This window comes from Naegleria fowleri, assembly GCF_008403515.1.
Source record: "Naegleria fowleri strain ATCC 30894 chromosome Unknown tig19, whole genome shotgun sequence".
Taxonomy (NCBI): Eukaryota; Heterolobosea; class Eutetramitea; order Acrasida; family Naegleriidae; genus Naegleria; species Naegleria fowleri.
Window position 1 is genome coordinate 446,426 of NW_025407951.1, and position 17,919 is coordinate 464,344.

At 35.3% G+C, this 17,919-nt stretch overlaps 6 protein-coding genes across 6 annotated transcripts; 3 read left to right on the forward strand and 3 right to left on the reverse strand.

Moving 5' to 3' along the window:
• Positions 1 to 33: 33 nt before the first annotated feature.
• FDP41_013565 (uncharacterized protein) lies at positions 34 to 4,273 on the forward strand (the record flags this gene model as incomplete). The annotated part of the gene is made up of 5 exons (XM_044704209.1): positions 34 to 61; positions 151 to 392; positions 446 to 511; positions 566 to 664; positions 716 to 4,273. The coding sequence occupies 5 exons, from the start codon at positions 34 to 36 to the stop codon at positions 4,271 to 4,273; spliced, it is 3,993 nt and encodes a 1,330-aa protein (XP_044565064.1).
• A 637-nt stretch (positions 4,274 to 4,910) lies between these two features.
• FDP41_013566 (uncharacterized protein) lies at positions 4,911 to 7,447 on the forward strand (the record flags this gene model as incomplete). The annotated part of the gene is made up of 2 exons (XM_044704210.1): positions 4,911 to 5,513; positions 5,648 to 7,447. 2 exons carry the CDS (start codon positions 4,911 to 4,913, stop codon positions 7,445 to 7,447), a joined length of 2,403 nt encoding a protein of 800 aa, XP_044565065.1.
• A 99-nt stretch (positions 7,448 to 7,546) lies between these two features.
• Positions 7,547 to 7,945, reverse strand: FDP41_013567 (uncharacterized protein; the record flags this gene model as incomplete). The annotated part of the gene is made up of 1 exon (XM_044704211.1): positions 7,547 to 7,945. One exon carries the CDS (start codon positions 7,943 to 7,945, stop codon positions 7,547 to 7,549), a length of 399 nt encoding a protein of 132 aa, XP_044565066.1.
• A 274-nt stretch (positions 7,946 to 8,219) lies between these two features.
• FDP41_013568 (uncharacterized protein) lies at positions 8,220 to 8,534 on the reverse strand (the record flags this gene model as incomplete). The annotated part of the gene is made up of 1 exon (XM_044704212.1): positions 8,220 to 8,534. One exon carries the CDS (start codon positions 8,532 to 8,534, stop codon positions 8,220 to 8,222), a length of 315 nt encoding a protein of 104 aa, XP_044565067.1.
• A 388-nt stretch (positions 8,535 to 8,922) lies between these two features.
• On the forward strand, positions 8,923 to 15,527 carry FDP41_013569 (uncharacterized protein; the record flags this gene model as incomplete). The annotated part of the gene is made up of 2 exons (XM_044704213.1): positions 8,923 to 9,275; positions 9,548 to 15,527. 2 exons carry the CDS (start codon positions 8,923 to 8,925, stop codon positions 15,525 to 15,527), a joined length of 6,333 nt encoding a protein of 2,110 aa, XP_044565068.1.
• A 198-nt stretch (positions 15,528 to 15,725) lies between these two features.
• FDP41_013570 (uncharacterized protein) lies at positions 15,726 to 17,690 on the reverse strand (the record flags this gene model as incomplete). The annotated part of the gene is made up of 5 exons (XM_044704215.1): positions 15,726 to 15,861; positions 15,924 to 16,061; positions 16,135 to 16,992; positions 17,112 to 17,191; positions 17,463 to 17,690. 5 exons carry the CDS (start codon positions 17,688 to 17,690, stop codon positions 15,726 to 15,728), a joined length of 1,440 nt encoding a protein of 479 aa, XP_044565069.1.
• Positions 17,691 to 17,919: the final 229 nt, after the last annotated feature.

Consider the following 17,919-nt stretch of genomic DNA (forward strand, 5'->3'; position numbering starts at 1 on the left):
CTTAAATTATTTTAATTATCAACAATCATCTACATGTCAACACCACCAACCATTTCAAACAGTAAGTGAAAAATTGATATCTTTTATGTGTTCAATTATCATCGTAATATATTATCCTCATTGCTTTCTGATCGTTTTTGACCCCTTTAGGAAGAAAAGGGCCACAAACCAGAACAACCAATGCCATCTCCGTTGCAGGAATTAACCTCGAAGACGTTCCCGAATTCTTAGAAGGATGTGTTTTTCTTGTAGACACGATTAATTTCGATGAAAATGAAGCTGAGCTGTACAGAGAAATGATAAAGAAATTAGGAGGAGAAGTGACCACTGTCTATAAAAGCACTATCACACACTTGCTTACGAGTTTACAAAAAGGAGAAAATTATTTCAAGGTATGTTGTTTTTTTCAAAAGAAGAAACATAATGATTACGGAATATGCAATAGGCATTAGAGGATAAGAAAACAATTGTATCTAGCTTTTGGCTTGACGATTGTATTTTAGTTCACGGAGTAAGTTTTTTATTGGGTTTCCTGAATTCAGGAAAATTGATCTTTTATACACAGGTGCAACCTCTTGTTATTACAGAAAAACATGGAAGAAAAATTCAAAATCCTCTTCACTATCCCGTAAAGGATTATCCAATTACTGAAATGCAATCATTTGTAAGTGTTAATACTTATTGAGATTTTCATGAATGTTAAATGATTCAAAAGAACTTTGCCCTTTCTGGATTTTCGAAAAAAGAAAAACTCAGATTTCAATATTTAATTACAGCAATGGGAGCCAAGTTTTCGAGTAACATGACTCAAGAAAATACTCATCTGTTGTACAAGGTGCCAAATGGGCCCAAGTATGAAACCTCTATCAAGTGGGGCATTAAACGAGTAGACAAAAATTGGCTTTTTGAATGCGCTCGTGATTGGAAATTAGTTCCAATTCCTTCAACCACAGATGACAATCAAAATCAAAATCAAAAAAGAAATTTAGAATCTCAAGATGCCTCAACAAAGAAACGAAAAACCGAAGAAGAATATGAACATCCATCCATCGAGTCGTTGATGACCTCTCAATACAGAAAATATTTATTTTTAACGCTTGATTCGATAGAACAGCTAAAAACATATTGTGAAAAGGTTTTAGTTGAAAAGAATAATTCAAAAGTGTTACTTGTCAAACAGTCCTCAGAAAGCAATGAGCCAGTGATTGATATGGATTCGTTTTTAAATGGACGTCTGGATATTCAAGAATTTATTGAAAAAAACAAACATAATTTAACCGTCATTGATAGTGAAAGAAGCATGGCTGACCTTCTGTCAACCTCACAATCTGCCGAGTCAGGTACTGAAAGCAAGTTTTTGATACTAGGCCCAATAGAAATACCGACCATGGAGGCGTTAAATGTACAGTCCTATCAACCAAAGAAAACGGGATTGTTATATGATCCAAGAATGTGTTTACATGAGGGTCCAATTCCTGAGACGCCAGTCCGTATAAGTCATATTTGGAATATGATACAAGAAAATCATTTATTGGATGAATGTGAAATTATGAAGTCTCGTGAAGTCACTACTCAAGAACTCAGCTTGGTACATAGCGAGAAATATATCAACGACTTTTTCGAATTTAAAGGCCAATTTACTCCAACAGAAAGTTTCAACATGCTTCTTCAAGGCATTGTTTCAGATAATGAGTACAAGAATGAAGATATTCATGTCAATCAATTTAGTCTAAAGGCTGCAAGACTGGCTGCAGGAGGAGTGATCAAATTGACGGAGAAGGTTTTAAACGGAGAACTGGATAATGGCATGGCTATCATTAGACCGCCAGGACATCACGCTCAAACCGAGGATCCCATGGGCTTTTGTTTCTTTAACAATGTTGCTGTTGCGGCACGTGCTGCCCAAAAGTTTAAAAATGTCAATAAGGTGGCCATTATTGATTTTGATATCCATCATGGAAACGGTACTCAAGAAATTTTTGAAGATGATCCTTCTGTACTTTATGTTTCAATTCATAGATTTGAACAAAATTACTTCCCTGGAACAGGATCCCTAGAAGAGGTTGGTATTGGAAAAGGAGAAGGGTTCACACTCAATGTTCCTTTACCACCCAAAGATTTCAAAATGTCACCAACAGCCACATTTGGTGATGCTGATTATATTGCAATTTTTAGACAAATTATTATTCCAGTGTGTAATGAGTTTGCTCCAGATTTAGTGATTGTTTCAGCAGGTTTTGATGCTGCAAAAGGAGACATTTTAGGAAAGAGAATGTCACTCACATCTACTGGTTATGAACATATCATTGCCATGTTAAAACAATTGGCAGGAGGCAAACTTGTTTTAGCTTTGGAAGGAGGATACAAAACAGATGTTACAGCTAGCTGTGCTACCGCTTCACTTAAAAGTTTGCTTAATCATCCTCTTACTCCTCTCACATCAAAACCTCCTTCTAAAGCCACTAATATTGCCATCAAACAGGTAATTGCACAACACGCTCCTTATTGGAAGTGCTTGAAAGCATTCACTGAAGTATTTTTAGAAGAAGGCATTGGACAACAGGTTCCACTAAAATCTATCCGATCTCACCCCAAATACGTCACAGTGGTTCCCAATACATCTTCAAAGCCAATTAAACAACCTGAAGAGGATGTTGAAATGATTGACCAGACTCCATTACTTGAAGAGCCATCTACTTCCCCTCGTGTTGTACCAAAGGAAAATATTATCACTGTAGACATTCATGGAAAAGGAGATTTTTGTACCATTTCTGAAGCATTAGCGTTTGTCGAGAAAATTGGAGAAAATCTTAATGTTGAAGAATTAAGTAGTTCTGAAACATTTAAACAAAAGGTGATCATTTTCTTGAAGTTAGGTCTCTATCAAGAGCAGCAAGAAGTTGTCATAAACTCCAAATTTAGCCACAAAATTATTCACATTATCGGAGAGGATCAAATTGATGGAAGTGGTTGTCCCATTATTTTCTCAAAAACACCATTTACTATTAGCAATTCAAATGTAGTAATTGAAAATTTATATTTCAAAAAGAATGACGAGTATGATACTGGTTTAAAGATTGACACTCATTGCGAGTGTGAGATTAGAAATTGCAGATTTAGAAAAGTGAACATTGTTTCTAACTCTTCTGAAACAAATCTCAAGATCACCAACTGTGAGTTTAAAGATGTCAATGGTGTTGCCTGCGATATTCATGGAAGCGTTGTAACTATGGACAAGTGCAAGTTCTTGTTCAACGCCACAGCTGTTCAATGCGACAAGACAACTATCAAACTTTCAAATTCCTTAGTATCCAGTCAAACTGGAAAGGCCATCATTCTTAACCAGTCATCAGGCTCAATCCACAATAATGAAATTATAAGAAACAAGGGTCTAGGAATTCAATTGACAAACGACTGTAGAGATGTGAAAATATTCGAAAACTCAATTTTCGGTCAAGCAAGTGCTGGAATTGTCGCACATGAAAAATGTAAAGTGACAATCAAAAACAACAAGATATTTGAAAACCAATTTGCATGTATTGAAATTTCTGTAAACTGCACAGCGGATGTTATTGAGAATGAAATTTATAGAGGAAAGCTTTGTGGAATTCTATTTGTGGATGGCTGCTCTGGAGTGATCGAAGGCAACAAGATTTATGAAAACAGTTTTGCGGGAATTGAAATTAGAAACTCGTTTCCAATCATTAGAAATAACATCATTTCCAATAATTTACAAAGTGGTATTCATCTGAAAGGCCAATTAACAGATACAAGAGTACTCATCACTGGCAATGAAATTTTTGAAAATAATTTCTCTGGCATTGAAGTTAAAAGCCATGCACACCCACAAATCATTGGAAATACCATTAGAAATGGTAAAAAGCAAGGAGTCGTGCTCATTGAACAAGCAAAAGCTCATATTGAACGAAATGAAATTTCTGGTAATGCTTCAGATGGAATCAGTATGGTTGGACACTCTGAAATAGTTGTGAAAGAAAATCAAATCAAAATGAACAAAACCTCAGGAATTAGAGCTAAAGAGTCATCAGCAGTAATTACTGACAACCTTATTACAGCCAATGGAGAGAGTGCAATTGTTATCAAAGGATGTGAAACGATTGAAATTGCTAGGAACACAATTTCTGAACATCACTCCCATGCATCCATTGCAATTTCAGAATGCAATTCTTTCAATCTGACTCAAGACAATGTTTTTGTCAATAACTTGTCCAATCTAGATCCTACTCAAGGTTTTGTTGTATGGAAAAAGTAAAACTATTGTCTTCTTCAAACTATCATATTCGACCATGTAATTATTGTTGGACGAGGAATGTATCTTATCATTAAGGAAGGCTCAGTCCAATTGAAGCCAACACACCAATTTTACAACATTCCATAAAAATTGTGTGACATCCACAAAAAAAGAAATAATCTAAATTTGAAGAAAAAGAAAAACAAAGAAATTTTTATCAAAACATTCCCATTTAAGGAGAGAGCCATGAAATCAAAATAGTATGTAGATATTATACACCACAATGTATTCCAAATTCAAAACAAACTTCCTGTTTCAACAGACGTTGGTCGAGCTTGAAGATTATTTGCACCTTTTTTAAGAAAAGGCTCTTACTGAAGTTGTGCTTATATTTAATCTGGACAATAGACCAAGAGTTGAGTTGGAGTGTTTATAGAATGATGTTCAGTGTTTTGACACTCAAAAATTGTTTTGCAAACCCTTTCATCGAAGAGGATATATGTTACTATTTACCAACGAACACATCAAGCTCGCACACACAAATACCAACACAAACTATTGAATCATCTTCTCGATCTTCCCTTTCATACAGAATACATAATAGTCTTCCTCTGAATCCGTCCGTCCATTAAAACATTTTATAAAGTTTTCTTTCAAAATGAATGCAGTTATGAAGAAACCTCACGATGATGATGATGGTCCTCATATCATTGATAAATCCTTAAATCCTCCTCCTCCTCCTCATCACTCTGATCATCAATATTCCCAACCACATGACCATCACCACAAGAACAAATTTGATGAGCAAGATCTTCTTTTCAAAGACATCCGAAGATACTCACTCACCGAATGCAAGAACGTTGAGATGGATATTACAGAAACGACACAAATCGATCAATCAGAAGAAACAAAAAGGTGGGGCAGGATTCTTGGCCTTCAATTACGTGTTGTAAAGTATGGAGTGTTGTTTGATTACTTTTTAGTGAGTGCACACTCCTATGTCAATTATGGATTAGTGAATACTCTCATATTATTGCTCGTGCTGTTTTCTGGATATTCATTTAGCCTCGATATACAAAGCGCAGCAAATAGAATGGATTGTTTTCAGAGAATACTTCAATTCCTTAAAAAGAATATCTTTTCGAAATGTCGAGTGTTATTTCCAACACAAAGTTTCGAGTTTTACAAATTTATTTCCGACAACAACAAGGAAACGAAGAACCATCCGAATGACTCTTATTGTAAGCAACAATTGACAAAGGTAAGCTTTTTTCGTCATGATTGTGTTATTTCTACACCACATGGTCGATCAATGATCTTTTGTAAATCTTTTTTTATCCTTTTAATGGAAACACACCATTTACTGTAATACAAACACACACCATTGCATTACAGGTGATTATATCTCTGATATTTTTTACAGTGAGATTTTACTGTTTCAAAACACCCTTACTCTTGTTATTACCTTTGAAGCTCTTAATCATTGGAAGTACATCGAGAATGAGACATTCTATTTGGCGTATTATTGTTCCTTTCTACATTTCCATGCATTATTTAGGATATATGTTTTTTCAGATGTATGCTCATGTCATGTTGAAAACAATTACCTTTAAAGAATGTTCACTGGTGGTCATGGAGACATTTCCTTGTGCTCTTTCTACAATGATCTTTTCATTATATATCATGTCATTCACTGAAAGTATTGATAGAAAGTATAATATGCTTGCGGGAGTGAGTCGACGACTCAACAGTGAATTACAAACAAGAGAAAAATTTATTTCACACATTTCACACGAATTTAGAACAGTTTGTTTATCAAGTTTAGGTAGCATTGAACTAATTAAGGATACCAATCTCACCGAAGAGCAAAAGGAATTGCTACAGAATGTGGAGAGTGCCTCAGGTATCATTTTGACCTTAATTGAGGATATTTTAAATTTTGCCAAAATTGATCAAAAGTTAAATGGAATGTCAAGTTCCAGTTCGACTCCTACGACTACAACAACGGATGCTGATACGGATAATGATGAGATATTCAACTTGGATTCATGCCTTAAAACAGTTTTAAATGTTATGAAAGGATACTCCAAACCCTTGAATGTACACATTCAATTAATGCCAAACAAAAATATTGACAATTTGTTTGTGAAGGGTAATCCTTCGTGTTTGCAACATTGTCTCATCAATTTGATCAGTAATGCAGTGAAAGCCTCCACGCCAGGTCAAACTGTAGAGATACAGTGTGAAAAGAAACAAATGGATGATAATTTGGAGGACAGTGTTCCAAATAGGGACAATGACTCTTGCTCTCATCATCGACCTCTGTATGAATTCAAAGTTACTGATCATGGCAAAGGAATTGACTCACACAAGATTCATCTATTGTTCCAACCATTCGTTCAACTTCATACCTTTTGCACAGGAGCAACCATTCCCTCCACAGGTTTAGGTCTAGCAAATGTGAAAAACAATGTACATTTGATGAATGGAACGATTCATGTGGATTCCACAGTTGGAAAAGGAACATGTTTTACCTTGTTGATACCATTTGGTGATACTTGTGCAAATGTTCCATCCGATTCAGTCATTGAATCTTCTTCTTCGACTCTCCATACATCATCAGCTAGCATACTACTTGATGAAAAAGCACCACTCGAAACTTTATCACAACCATCCTTATCAAAGCAGTTAGATATTCAAAAAACTTACCTTTACAAGTATATGAATGATTGTTCGAAGAAAGAGGATGACAACTCAACTCTGATCCAACCTCAAATCATTGTTGCAGAAGATAATGCGATTAATCGAGTGGTTCTTCTCAAACTGTTGAAATCCATTGGTTATGACGCAGTGGGAGTATGTGATGGTGAAGAATTAATACAACGATTTGATCCTCAACAACATCGTCTCATTTTCACAGACAAAACCATGCCCAACATGGATGGAATTCAAGCCGCAAAAGAAATCCGAAGTCGATATGGATCACAGTCTCCAAAGATTGTTCTTGTCACTGGAGATGTTTGTTGTAATGGACATCAAGAGAATGGACATCATCATTCTTGCAAAGATTGTCCTTATTCACCAGTGTCAATGCATGGACTTGTGGATAAAGTTCTTCTCAAGCCATGCACGAAGGATGATTTAAAGAGAACGATTAATGAATTACTTTTCACAAATCAAGGATTGTGCGAATGAATGTGCGAATGAATGTGCGAATGAAAACAAATCAGTATTCACATGCATGATGGTGGTCCTTTCAAAGATTTATGATAACAATAATTTTCTTGCTTGTTCTTAATTGGAATGAAAGTCAAACGCCTTTAAGACCTGTCCATAATTTAGACCTCTGTCATGAATCAACTGATACAAATATTGCAATGCTTGACATCTTGAATTATCAAAGGTGAAGGACTTTTTCAACATTTCACTCACTCCAGAACATGTCATGACAGCAAATTGGTTGTAGCTCTTCAAGATGTATATGGCTTTAAGTTTGTTAATCTCAAAAGTGAAAGAATCCAAAATGGCACAAAGTTCATTGATCGTGATGGAGAATGTATTGCTGTTGGATGAAGCCAATGACTCCATGGAAGAGAGTTTTTTGTTGTCAAATAGAGTTTGTTTACATGCTGTCAAAATCTGATGAAATAATAAACCATTTCCTTCTGAGTGATGATGAGGAGCAGAAGACATGCCGTTGAACCATTGTGATCCAGCTTGTTGTGATCCAGCTTGCTGTGTTCGTGTTGTTGGAGGTGCGTTGATGGCTCAACTGCTGAAGAAAAGAAAAGAACATTTTTATTGGAAAGATTTTAGAGGAACAGTCCAAACTTTGCCTCACTCCAAACAACAATGGACCATTTGGTGTACACCATGACTGATAGAGGACGTTCTTTGTTTATTATTACGATTGGCTTACTAATTCATATGTACATACACATCACATTGTAGGAATTTCATGTTAAATTCATTTCTCAAGAATTCTACTTTTAATTCTGGATGGACAGCTTTCAATCTTCTCTCTTGAGATGTTAGGGAATGTTTGATCCTTTCCTCCATACTTGTGTCTAAAGACCACTGTGTAATCTCCTCTCACGTTCATGTGATGACTGGCAACTTCATAATTGTCGTCTGCACAAATTTCTTCAAAATGTTCACGAGGACCTCTCTCTCTACCACCTGGAAGAGTTTCAGAGGAGTCTCCTGCGCTGTAACCATGCTTCATGTCTCTCACTTCTGGATGAGTGGAGGATTCTTTAACATCGTGACTTCTTGTGTGCATCTTGTGTTGGTTTGATGATTGTGAACGATTTGTTTTTTTCAAAAGAAAATTCAAAGTGATAACCTCCATGGGCTTAAATGCTTGTGAAAATATGGGGAATATAGAGGATGTTAAAGTAAATTACTCAAAAAGGAAGTCACTGGTGTTACCATTCAAGAAAATGTTAAAACTGTTTATGGGAATTTTTCATTTGAGGAAATATCTACCGAACCGTTTTCCTCAAATCCCTGGAATCACTACTGTAACCGAAACTCAATTTCATCAAGCTCAAACAAGTCCAAAAAACTGTAGTGACATTCTCCAAAATTGTGAAAAAATCAGCAAGAAGAAGAATGAAATCCAATGCAATCAATGCAGATGTTCATCCAAAAGTAAAAGTTTCAAAAATATGTTCCTTCCAAACAACCCAACCCTCCCACAGCCCATCCTGAATCCTCCAATATTTGGTCAAATTGGTTTATATGGCTCGATAGGATCTGCAATTAATGATGATGAAAGCATCAAGATCACTGTGAGAGAACCCTTACCGCAGGATATGAAACGTGCATGGTTAATGGCAGAGAGTCGTAGTAGTAGTGGTAATAGTGATTACAACAGTGTTGCCAATCGATCCTTTAACGAAAAATCTGTTGAAGTTTTGACCTCTCTCGGAGAAGAGGAAATTCGTTCACTGTTGAAACGGATTCCACCGATCCAACAACATGATCGAATGGAAGAAGGTGAAGAGGATTTTTTCGTGAGGTAGGTGGTAGATGGTTTCTTGATCATCATTAATCCTCTTGATTCGCGTGTGTTCGAATTGATGTTTATAATTTTTAATACGTGTGTGATCATGCGACCACATTTCGATGTTTATCATTCGACCCTACACTTTCGAATAACACATTTCGATTTAAAATTTAAATTTGAATAATGAAATGACGTAATTGACGTGTGGTGATCATGTGTGGTTCGATGAATCATGTCATGATTTAATTTCTCTTCTTTTTGATTTCTCACAAACTGATTGACAGAGAAAAATCACTCAAAGCACCAATCACAGCAGAAATCATCTCTCAAGAATTTCCACCTTCTCAAAGTTATGAAAAACCAGAAGAACTCATTCAAGAAGAGAAAGAATTGATGGGATCAGAATTAATGGTAGTTCGTTATTTACCTGAAGGTAGTCTCTCTGATGCATCTGTTCCATATTTGAGTGTAACTTTTTCACAACCAATGGTTTCAGTTTCAAGCGTTGAACATGTGGAATTGGATGAAAATGTTCCTGTTTGTATTGAACCCTTACCAAAGAAAGGAGGAAAATTCAAATGGTTAGGAACAAAAACACTTATTTATGAACCTGTTTATCGTTTTGACATGTCCACCAAATATAATGTCACCATTAAGGCAGCAACAAGATCTAAAATTGGTGGTATTTTGAAACAAGATGTAAAGTTTTCTTTTGAGACACCAAAACTTTATTTGAGAGATTATTTACCAAAATATCATGGTTCATTCCCTCTCAATGAATTTCCAATTTTTTATTTGGAATTTGATCAAGAGATTCATCCTGAAAGTGTTTTACCATTTGTGAATGTGGATACGACGTCTGAACAAACATTGAAACTTGTTTCCAATGATGGAAGATCTGAAACACCTTCTGTCAAGGAATATATTTTAGGACTCATGAAAGAGTTGAATATTGAAAAGAAAGCCTCCAATATTTATTATTCATACCTCTCAAAATTAGAGAATGCTCCAAAACAACGACATTTATGGTTCACATTTTCAGGTCAAGGTTTGAATCAGAGAATTGAAAGTTTGAATGTGACTGTTAAAGAAGGAGTGAAAGGACTTGAAGGTCCATTACCCACTGAAAAACCATCCACATTTCATGTTAAGAATTATCCTTCATTTACAATTATTCATTCTCATGAACCTCCCTATCTTCCAATGCAACCATTAAGCATCTCCTTTTCAAATCCTATTGATCTTGAAACCTTTGATGAACATTCAGTGAAAGTTGAGCCTTTCATTGAAAGAATGGAATTGAATCCAAATGATAATCATCTCATCATTAGAGGAAAAATTAAGGGCAATACAACTTATAAGGTCACATTCAATACCTTGCAAGATGTTTGGGGACAACATCTTTGTGGCAACAAATTCAAAACATTCAACATTGGAAATGCTGCACAATCTCTTCAAGCTTTACAAAATGGTGTCATTGTTTTAGATCCAACAGTGAATACGAAACCAACTTTCTCTGTGGTTACAATGAATTTAGATGCCATTCATTGTCGCGTGTTTCAAGTGGAACCTGAAGAATACAATCAAAGTATCTTTAGTTATAATGCATACAGTAACACCTCAGAACATAAATTTCCTGGAAAACAAGTACTTGATGCAACTTTGATCAACACTAATGGAAAACAAGATGAGCCATGTGATACTGATATTGATTTATCACTTTTACTTCAATATCCAAAAGAAAACATTGGACAATTATTTATTGTTGTTGAACCAGAGAGAAACAGTTGGAAAGGAACTTGGAATCGTCGACCCATTCATCAAGCATGGATTCAAGTGACAAAACTTGCGATCGATGCCATTTATGACAACTCGGATTGTACTTTATATTATTGGGTAAATTCATTGATGGATGGATCCATGATCAAAGAAAATATTATTGTGAAAAGTGGATCTATTTCAAGTACTCCTGATCGAGAGAGTGGTATTGGAATGATCACGAAAAAGATCACTCAAGTGAATAGCTATTGTCCAATTGTTGCATTCCATGGAAATGACAAATGTTTCATTCCAGATGTTTATTTCACTCGTCATTACGAACAATCAGGAATTATTTATCAAATTTTCAATGATCGAGGATTATACAAACCTGGAGAGACCGTTTCAATTAAGGGAATTGTTAGAGAAATTGTAAGAGATCCAATTAAGAAGAAGTACAATGTTGAATTTCCAAAACACGATCATTACAAGACATGTCCATTCGTGGTACAAGATTCACGTTCAAGCAAGTATCATTCTGGTAGTATAACTCTCTCATCCAATGGAACATTTGATTTCACATTCACCATTCCAGATCATGCAAATTTAGGAAATCACTTTATTCATTTCAGTCGATTGTCCATGTCTCATTCGTTCAAAGTCCAAGAATTTAGAACACCTGAATTCAACTCGAGTTGTAATATTCAACCTGGAACTTTTGTTGTAAATGGTCCACCTGCTTTGTGTACTACTCGAGCTCAGTATTACAGTGGTGGTGGCATCTCTGGAGGTACTTGCTCATACATCATTAGACAACGTCCAACAAGTTATGTTCCACCTAATCGAAGTGGATATTCATTTGGAAAGAACGATTCATCATCATCACCATTTGGAAACTTTTTTTATGGAATGTATTCTCCTTCCATGACAGGAAATTTCTCCACTTTTCAAGGAATGACTGATATGAATGGAGAACATCAAATTGCATTATTATTTGAAGAAAGTAATAGAATTGACAAAGTTCCAATATCAGTCACAATTGAATCAACAGTTCAAGACATTAATAGACAAACCATTTCTTCAAAAACATCATTTGTGGTTCATCCATGTAAATATTATTGTGGATTGAAATTTGGAAAACAATTCACGAAACCAAACACACCTGTCATGGTATCCTTGTTGACCACAAACATTAATGGTGAATTGATAGAAAACATTGATATGAATCTCACTGTTACAACACATGTGAAGGTGAAAAAAGGATTCAAATATGTTCAAGAAAAAGTTGAAATTCTCAAAAAGACATTTAAATCAAATGCAGAGACACCAATTGAATTTCCAGTTCAATTTGAAACAGGAGGGACTTTTGATTTTCATGTTTCCATTCGTGATACTGAAAGTGGATTACAAAAATCATGTTCCAATTCACTCTATGTCATTGGTGGAAAGAACATGAGAGAAGAACGAGTTGGAAAAGTATTACAACAAAAATCTCTTTTACTTATTCCCGATAAGAATGAATATCATGTTGGAGATAAGGCAACTATTCTCATTCAATCACAATTGGATGGATATTTATATGGTTTATTAACTATGAGTATGGATGGAATATTTGAAAAACCAATTCCAGTTGAAATTGATCCATCCATTGGATGTACTGAATTTTCATTTATCATTACAAAAGATCACATTCCCAATGTTAGAATTTCGGTAGAAATGAGTGGATCTGAATCAAGAGTGGACCATGTTGGAAATATTTTGAATCATGAACCAAAACAACCTGTATTTGCCTCTGGAACTTGTTCCATTAATGTTTCAAGATTAAGTCATGAATTACAAGTTGAAGTGAAACCTGAAAAGCAATTTCTGACACCTGGCTCTTCAACATTGATTCAAGTGACTGTGAGAGATGCACTCACTCAGCAATTAGTACCAAACAGTGAAGTTTGTGTTGTGGCTGTGGATGAAGCAGTTCTCTCATTGACCGGATATCAAATTTCAAATCCTCTCGATACATTTATTACTTCAAGAAATGCATCATGCACTTCAAGATGGTCTCTTCGAAGTAATGTTTTTGTCAAGAGCTACAATGACATTGTATTTGTAGCTCCAATTAGATTAGACAATGCCATGAATTGTTGTGATATTTCTGGATGCACTGAGAACTGTTTCTTTGCACCATGCGCTTGTCATTGTCACCAGCAGTGTCTACCACAAGCTGCTTGCTATTCCACTCTTGGAGGATTAGCTACAGAAGAGCCATCTCAAGCAATTGCTATTAGAAGTAATTTCAATCCTCTTGCAGTATTTAGTCCAAAAGCAATGACTGATGCCGATGGTATTGCCACGGTGAACGCCACACTTCCAGATAATTTAACCAAGTATCGAATTACAGCAGTGGCTTTGAAAGATGAGAGTCATTTTGGAATATCAGAATCTTCAATGGTTTCTCAATTACCTTTGAATATTAGACCATCACTTCCAAGATTTTTGAATTTTGGAGATTGTGCAGAATTTACTTGTGTTTTACAAAATCAAACTCTCATTGATTTGAATGTACATGTTGCTATTCGGTTCACAAATTTACGTTTATTGGATGAATCAAAAAGAGGTTTAAATGTTAAAATTCCTGCATTGAGTAGACATGAATTAAGATTTCCAATGAGCACCGAAAAAGTTGGAATTGCACGTTTTCAAGTTGGAGTTTCCATTTCAAATAGAGGAATTAACTTTGGTGATGCTGTTGAAAAAGAAATTCGAGTATACACACCTGCAACCACAGAAGGATTTGCAACCTATGGTGAAATTGATCAAAATGGAAACGTTTTTCAACCAATTCGTACACCTGAAAATGTTTATTCACAATTTGGTGGTATCAACATTAGCACAAGCTCAACTGCATTATCTTCATTAACTGATGCGTTTATTTATTTATATTCATATCCATTTGAATGTTGTGAACAATTGGCAAGCAAAATATTAAGCATTGTTGCATTGAAAGATGTATTGCAAGCATTTCATGTTCCAAATCTTCCAAGTGAGACAGAAATGAATGAATTGGTCCAAAAAAGTATTCAAATATTGGAAAATAGACAATATCCATCAGGTGGTTATTCCTATTGGTCTTATGATCGCTCAATTATTTCACCCTATGTGACATGTCATGTTGCACATTCATTCGCTCGAGCAAAGAATGCAGGATATCAAGTGAATTCAAATACCATTTCCAAATTATTGAATGTTCTCAAAACGATTGAACATTATTGTAATGACTATTCTGAAGAGAGTATTCGTTCTATTAAGGCCTATGCCTATTATTGTGCATCATTATTAGGTGATCAAGAAGTGAAATATTTAGCAGAACAATTTTACAAAAAAGAAGTGCAAAATGTAAATTTAGAATATTTGGCTTGGATTGCAACAACATTGTATTTATGTAACTCAAAAACAGCAAATTCCACAGTGAAAAAAATAATTGAAACTTTATGTAAGAAAGTGAATGAAACAGCACAAACTGCAAATTTTGTGACAAGTTATGGAGACGCTCAAAATTCCAAGTTAATCATGCTTCATTCAAATCGAAGAACTGATGGAATTTGTTTAGAAGCATTGATAACCATTACTCCTGAAAATACAATCATTCCAAAAATTGTAAAAGGATTATTAGCTCACAAGAAGAAGGGAAGATGGGGAAATACTCAAGAAAATTCATTCATCTTACTTGCATTGAATACATATTTTAGAACTTTTGAAGGTGTAACACCAAACTTTGTGACAAGAATGTGGCTTGGTGATGATTATTGTGGTGAACAAGAATTTGTTGGACGTTCAAAAGATGAAAAATTGCTTAAAATTCCAATGTCTTATTTAGTAGAGGGCAATTTCAATAGTGCTGGATCATCATCCTCTTTAACAACAAACAACTCACAAAGCAAAACATTAATCATTTCAAAACAAGGTGAAGGAAGATTATATTATAGAATTGGAATGGATTATGCTCCAAAGAATAATGTGTTAGAGGCACTTGATTACGGATTTCAAGTGGAAAGAAATTATGAACATGTCACACAATCAGAACATGTTAAATTTGATAGTGAAAGAAATTGTTGGAGATTTAAAGCAGGTGAATTGGTGAGAGTGAAAATTCGTGTCACAAATACAAGTCGAAGATATCATGTGGCATTGGTTGACATGTTACCTTCAGGATTGGAAGCAATTAATCCTGAATTGAAAGGAACAACCTCTACTGCTGAAATCAGCGCTAATATCCATCACCGTGGATTTTATTGTTGGTGGAGTCGACCATGGTATGAACATCACAACATTCGTAATGAAAGAGTGGAGGCGTTTTCATCTTTGTTGTGGGAAGGAATTCATGAATTTAATTATGTGGCAAGAGCAACAAGTATAGGCAGTTTTGTCATTCCACCAGCCAAAGCCGAAGAAATGTATACTCCAGAAATATTTGGAAGATCCTCCACTGCATTTTCTGAAGTGTATGAGTGAGATAATGTTCTTTGCTGTAAGACAGACCGGAGAGCTTGTATTTTTTAAGCTAAAGGCCCTCAATATAAGATGAAACATGTTCTTTTACATCCCAATTTTGACAGTAAACATGACAGCATTAAAGAACAAGCAACAAGACAAAGGAGATCGACGTAAATTGGGAACATTTGGTAGAATAGATGATTGATGTACAAGCATTTATTTCATTTCTACATAGTTTGAAGGAATGTAACCTTGTTGACCATCGGCATTTTCAGCCATCCACCATTCTCCTTCGTCTTGAACTAAGTAGAGGATTTCACCCTCACGGAATGAGAGCTCTCCTTCTTGGGCACTATTGTGATAATAAATTCAACATGTAAAGATATACCTGTTTTGAAAATAATTATTACTTACTCAAAATCATAGAGAGCAACCAATTCTTTTCTCTTTGGCTTGCTTGGAATTGGAGGAGGTGGAAGTTTGGTTGGCTTGGTGAGTTCTTCGACCTCTGTTGGTGAGATACGGCCCTGTTCAATTTGTTTTTCCATATATCTAAAAAAGTCATGAAAAAAAGAACATCATGTGTTGATTACATTCTGATTATAATGTGTATAAAAAAACATACCCCTTTGGTTTGGCAGGCTTAGAAAAACCAGAACTGCTTGGAGGTGGTTGTGGAGGCTCCTCCTCATAGTGTTGAGGTTGTTCCTCTTCATAGTGCTGTTGTTGAGGCTCTTCATAGTATTGCTCTTGTTGTTGAGGTTGTTCCTCTTCCTCCCATGCATTAGATTGATGACCTTGATTATATGATTGATCTTCTTCATATTGTTGTTGAGTATTATTCTCTTCTTCCTCATCGTCAAATCTTGGTGGTTGTGGAGGTGGTTGGAACATGGGTGGTTTCTTGTTGGTGGCTCCAGTTGAAATTGGTGGTTTTGGTCTTGGTTGCTCTTCTTGTTGTTGAACACTCAAATTCTCAAACTTTTTGAATAAATCCTTATTGCCACGAATGATTTCTTTTGGTTTTGTTTCAGTTTGAGATGGTTGTTCTTCTTGTTGCTTCCAGTAATTGTTAGAAGTTGATCTCAATTGTTGAATTTCATTCACACGATCAGAACTCTTTACAACACCAGAAGAAGAAGTGGAAGATTGTTGTTGTTGCCAAAATTGATTTCTTTCGTCTGTTTTTTTGTAATCATTTCTTGTGACAGGATTTTTCTTTTCTTGTTCTTGTTGTTTGAGACGTTCTTGCTCTTGTTGCCAAAATTTGTTTCTTTCGTTTTCATTGATTGCCACTTCGGTTTTCTTGACTTCAGTTTTAGCGGTTACAATGTTTTGTTTTGCTTGTGAAACTGTCAAATCTTTCACATTGGAAGTTTGAGTATAAGAAGAGCCAGCACTAATTTTCAACTTTTTAATCCAAGCTTCTTCATCAATGTCTTCTTCATTACGAGCATAGATGGACAAGTGATATCTTCCCTTACTAGTATTTGAGAGTGAGAATTATGTGAAAGAATTTTGATGACAAAAGATGGATTGATAGAATATTCATCATCAAATATTTGTTGAAATTGCAAATTCTAATCAATTTCTAAAACTTACAGATAAAATTCCATGTCCTTATTCCAGTTTTGGAATTTTCCTTTGAAGATTTGGTTAGCAATACCCTCTGGACACCATCCCTATAGAGGTAAATGAATTGCATGGATTGCAAGGTCATCAACCATCACACGTCAAATTTCACACATCATTGTTATGGTGTGTGAAACGCAAAAATGTTAAAGTTGAAATCATCATGATGATAGCAATCAAACATAGCAACATAATTAATATTAAATACGTTTGATTGTCAAAGAATGATGATGTCAATAATTTTGTTGTAATGATGATGATGAATAAAATCATAAAATCATCACATGAACAAAGGCTGTTTTGTTTCAAAAAATAACGTACCACATAAACAAACTTGGTTGCATCATTAATTACGAAACGGATCAAAGCATACATGATGGTTCCATCATTCAAATCATCAATCATATCACGAAGACCATTTCCGGTTGAGGCTACAATCACCTTGTTGGAGACTCCTTCATGTTTTAAGAGAGCATAAACAAGCTTTGAGTTGGTAACATCATCAAGAGCCTGTTTCACTTTAGCATCACTGAGATCGAGTTTGGACATTTTTTGTGAGAAGTTTGTTCAGTTACTTGCGTGGCAGTTGATGCTCCTGATCTGGATGCGCCACCCAATGACTCATTTCAAGAGCACCTTCTAATCAAATTCAACTTCCATTAGTCATCAAGAAAATGATCCATGTCGGATTCAATAGGATCATGAGGCCAAACACTCTCGTCGATATTTGGTATGGAATGCATCCTATCGAATTCGGCTTCTTCTTCCAGAGAGGAGC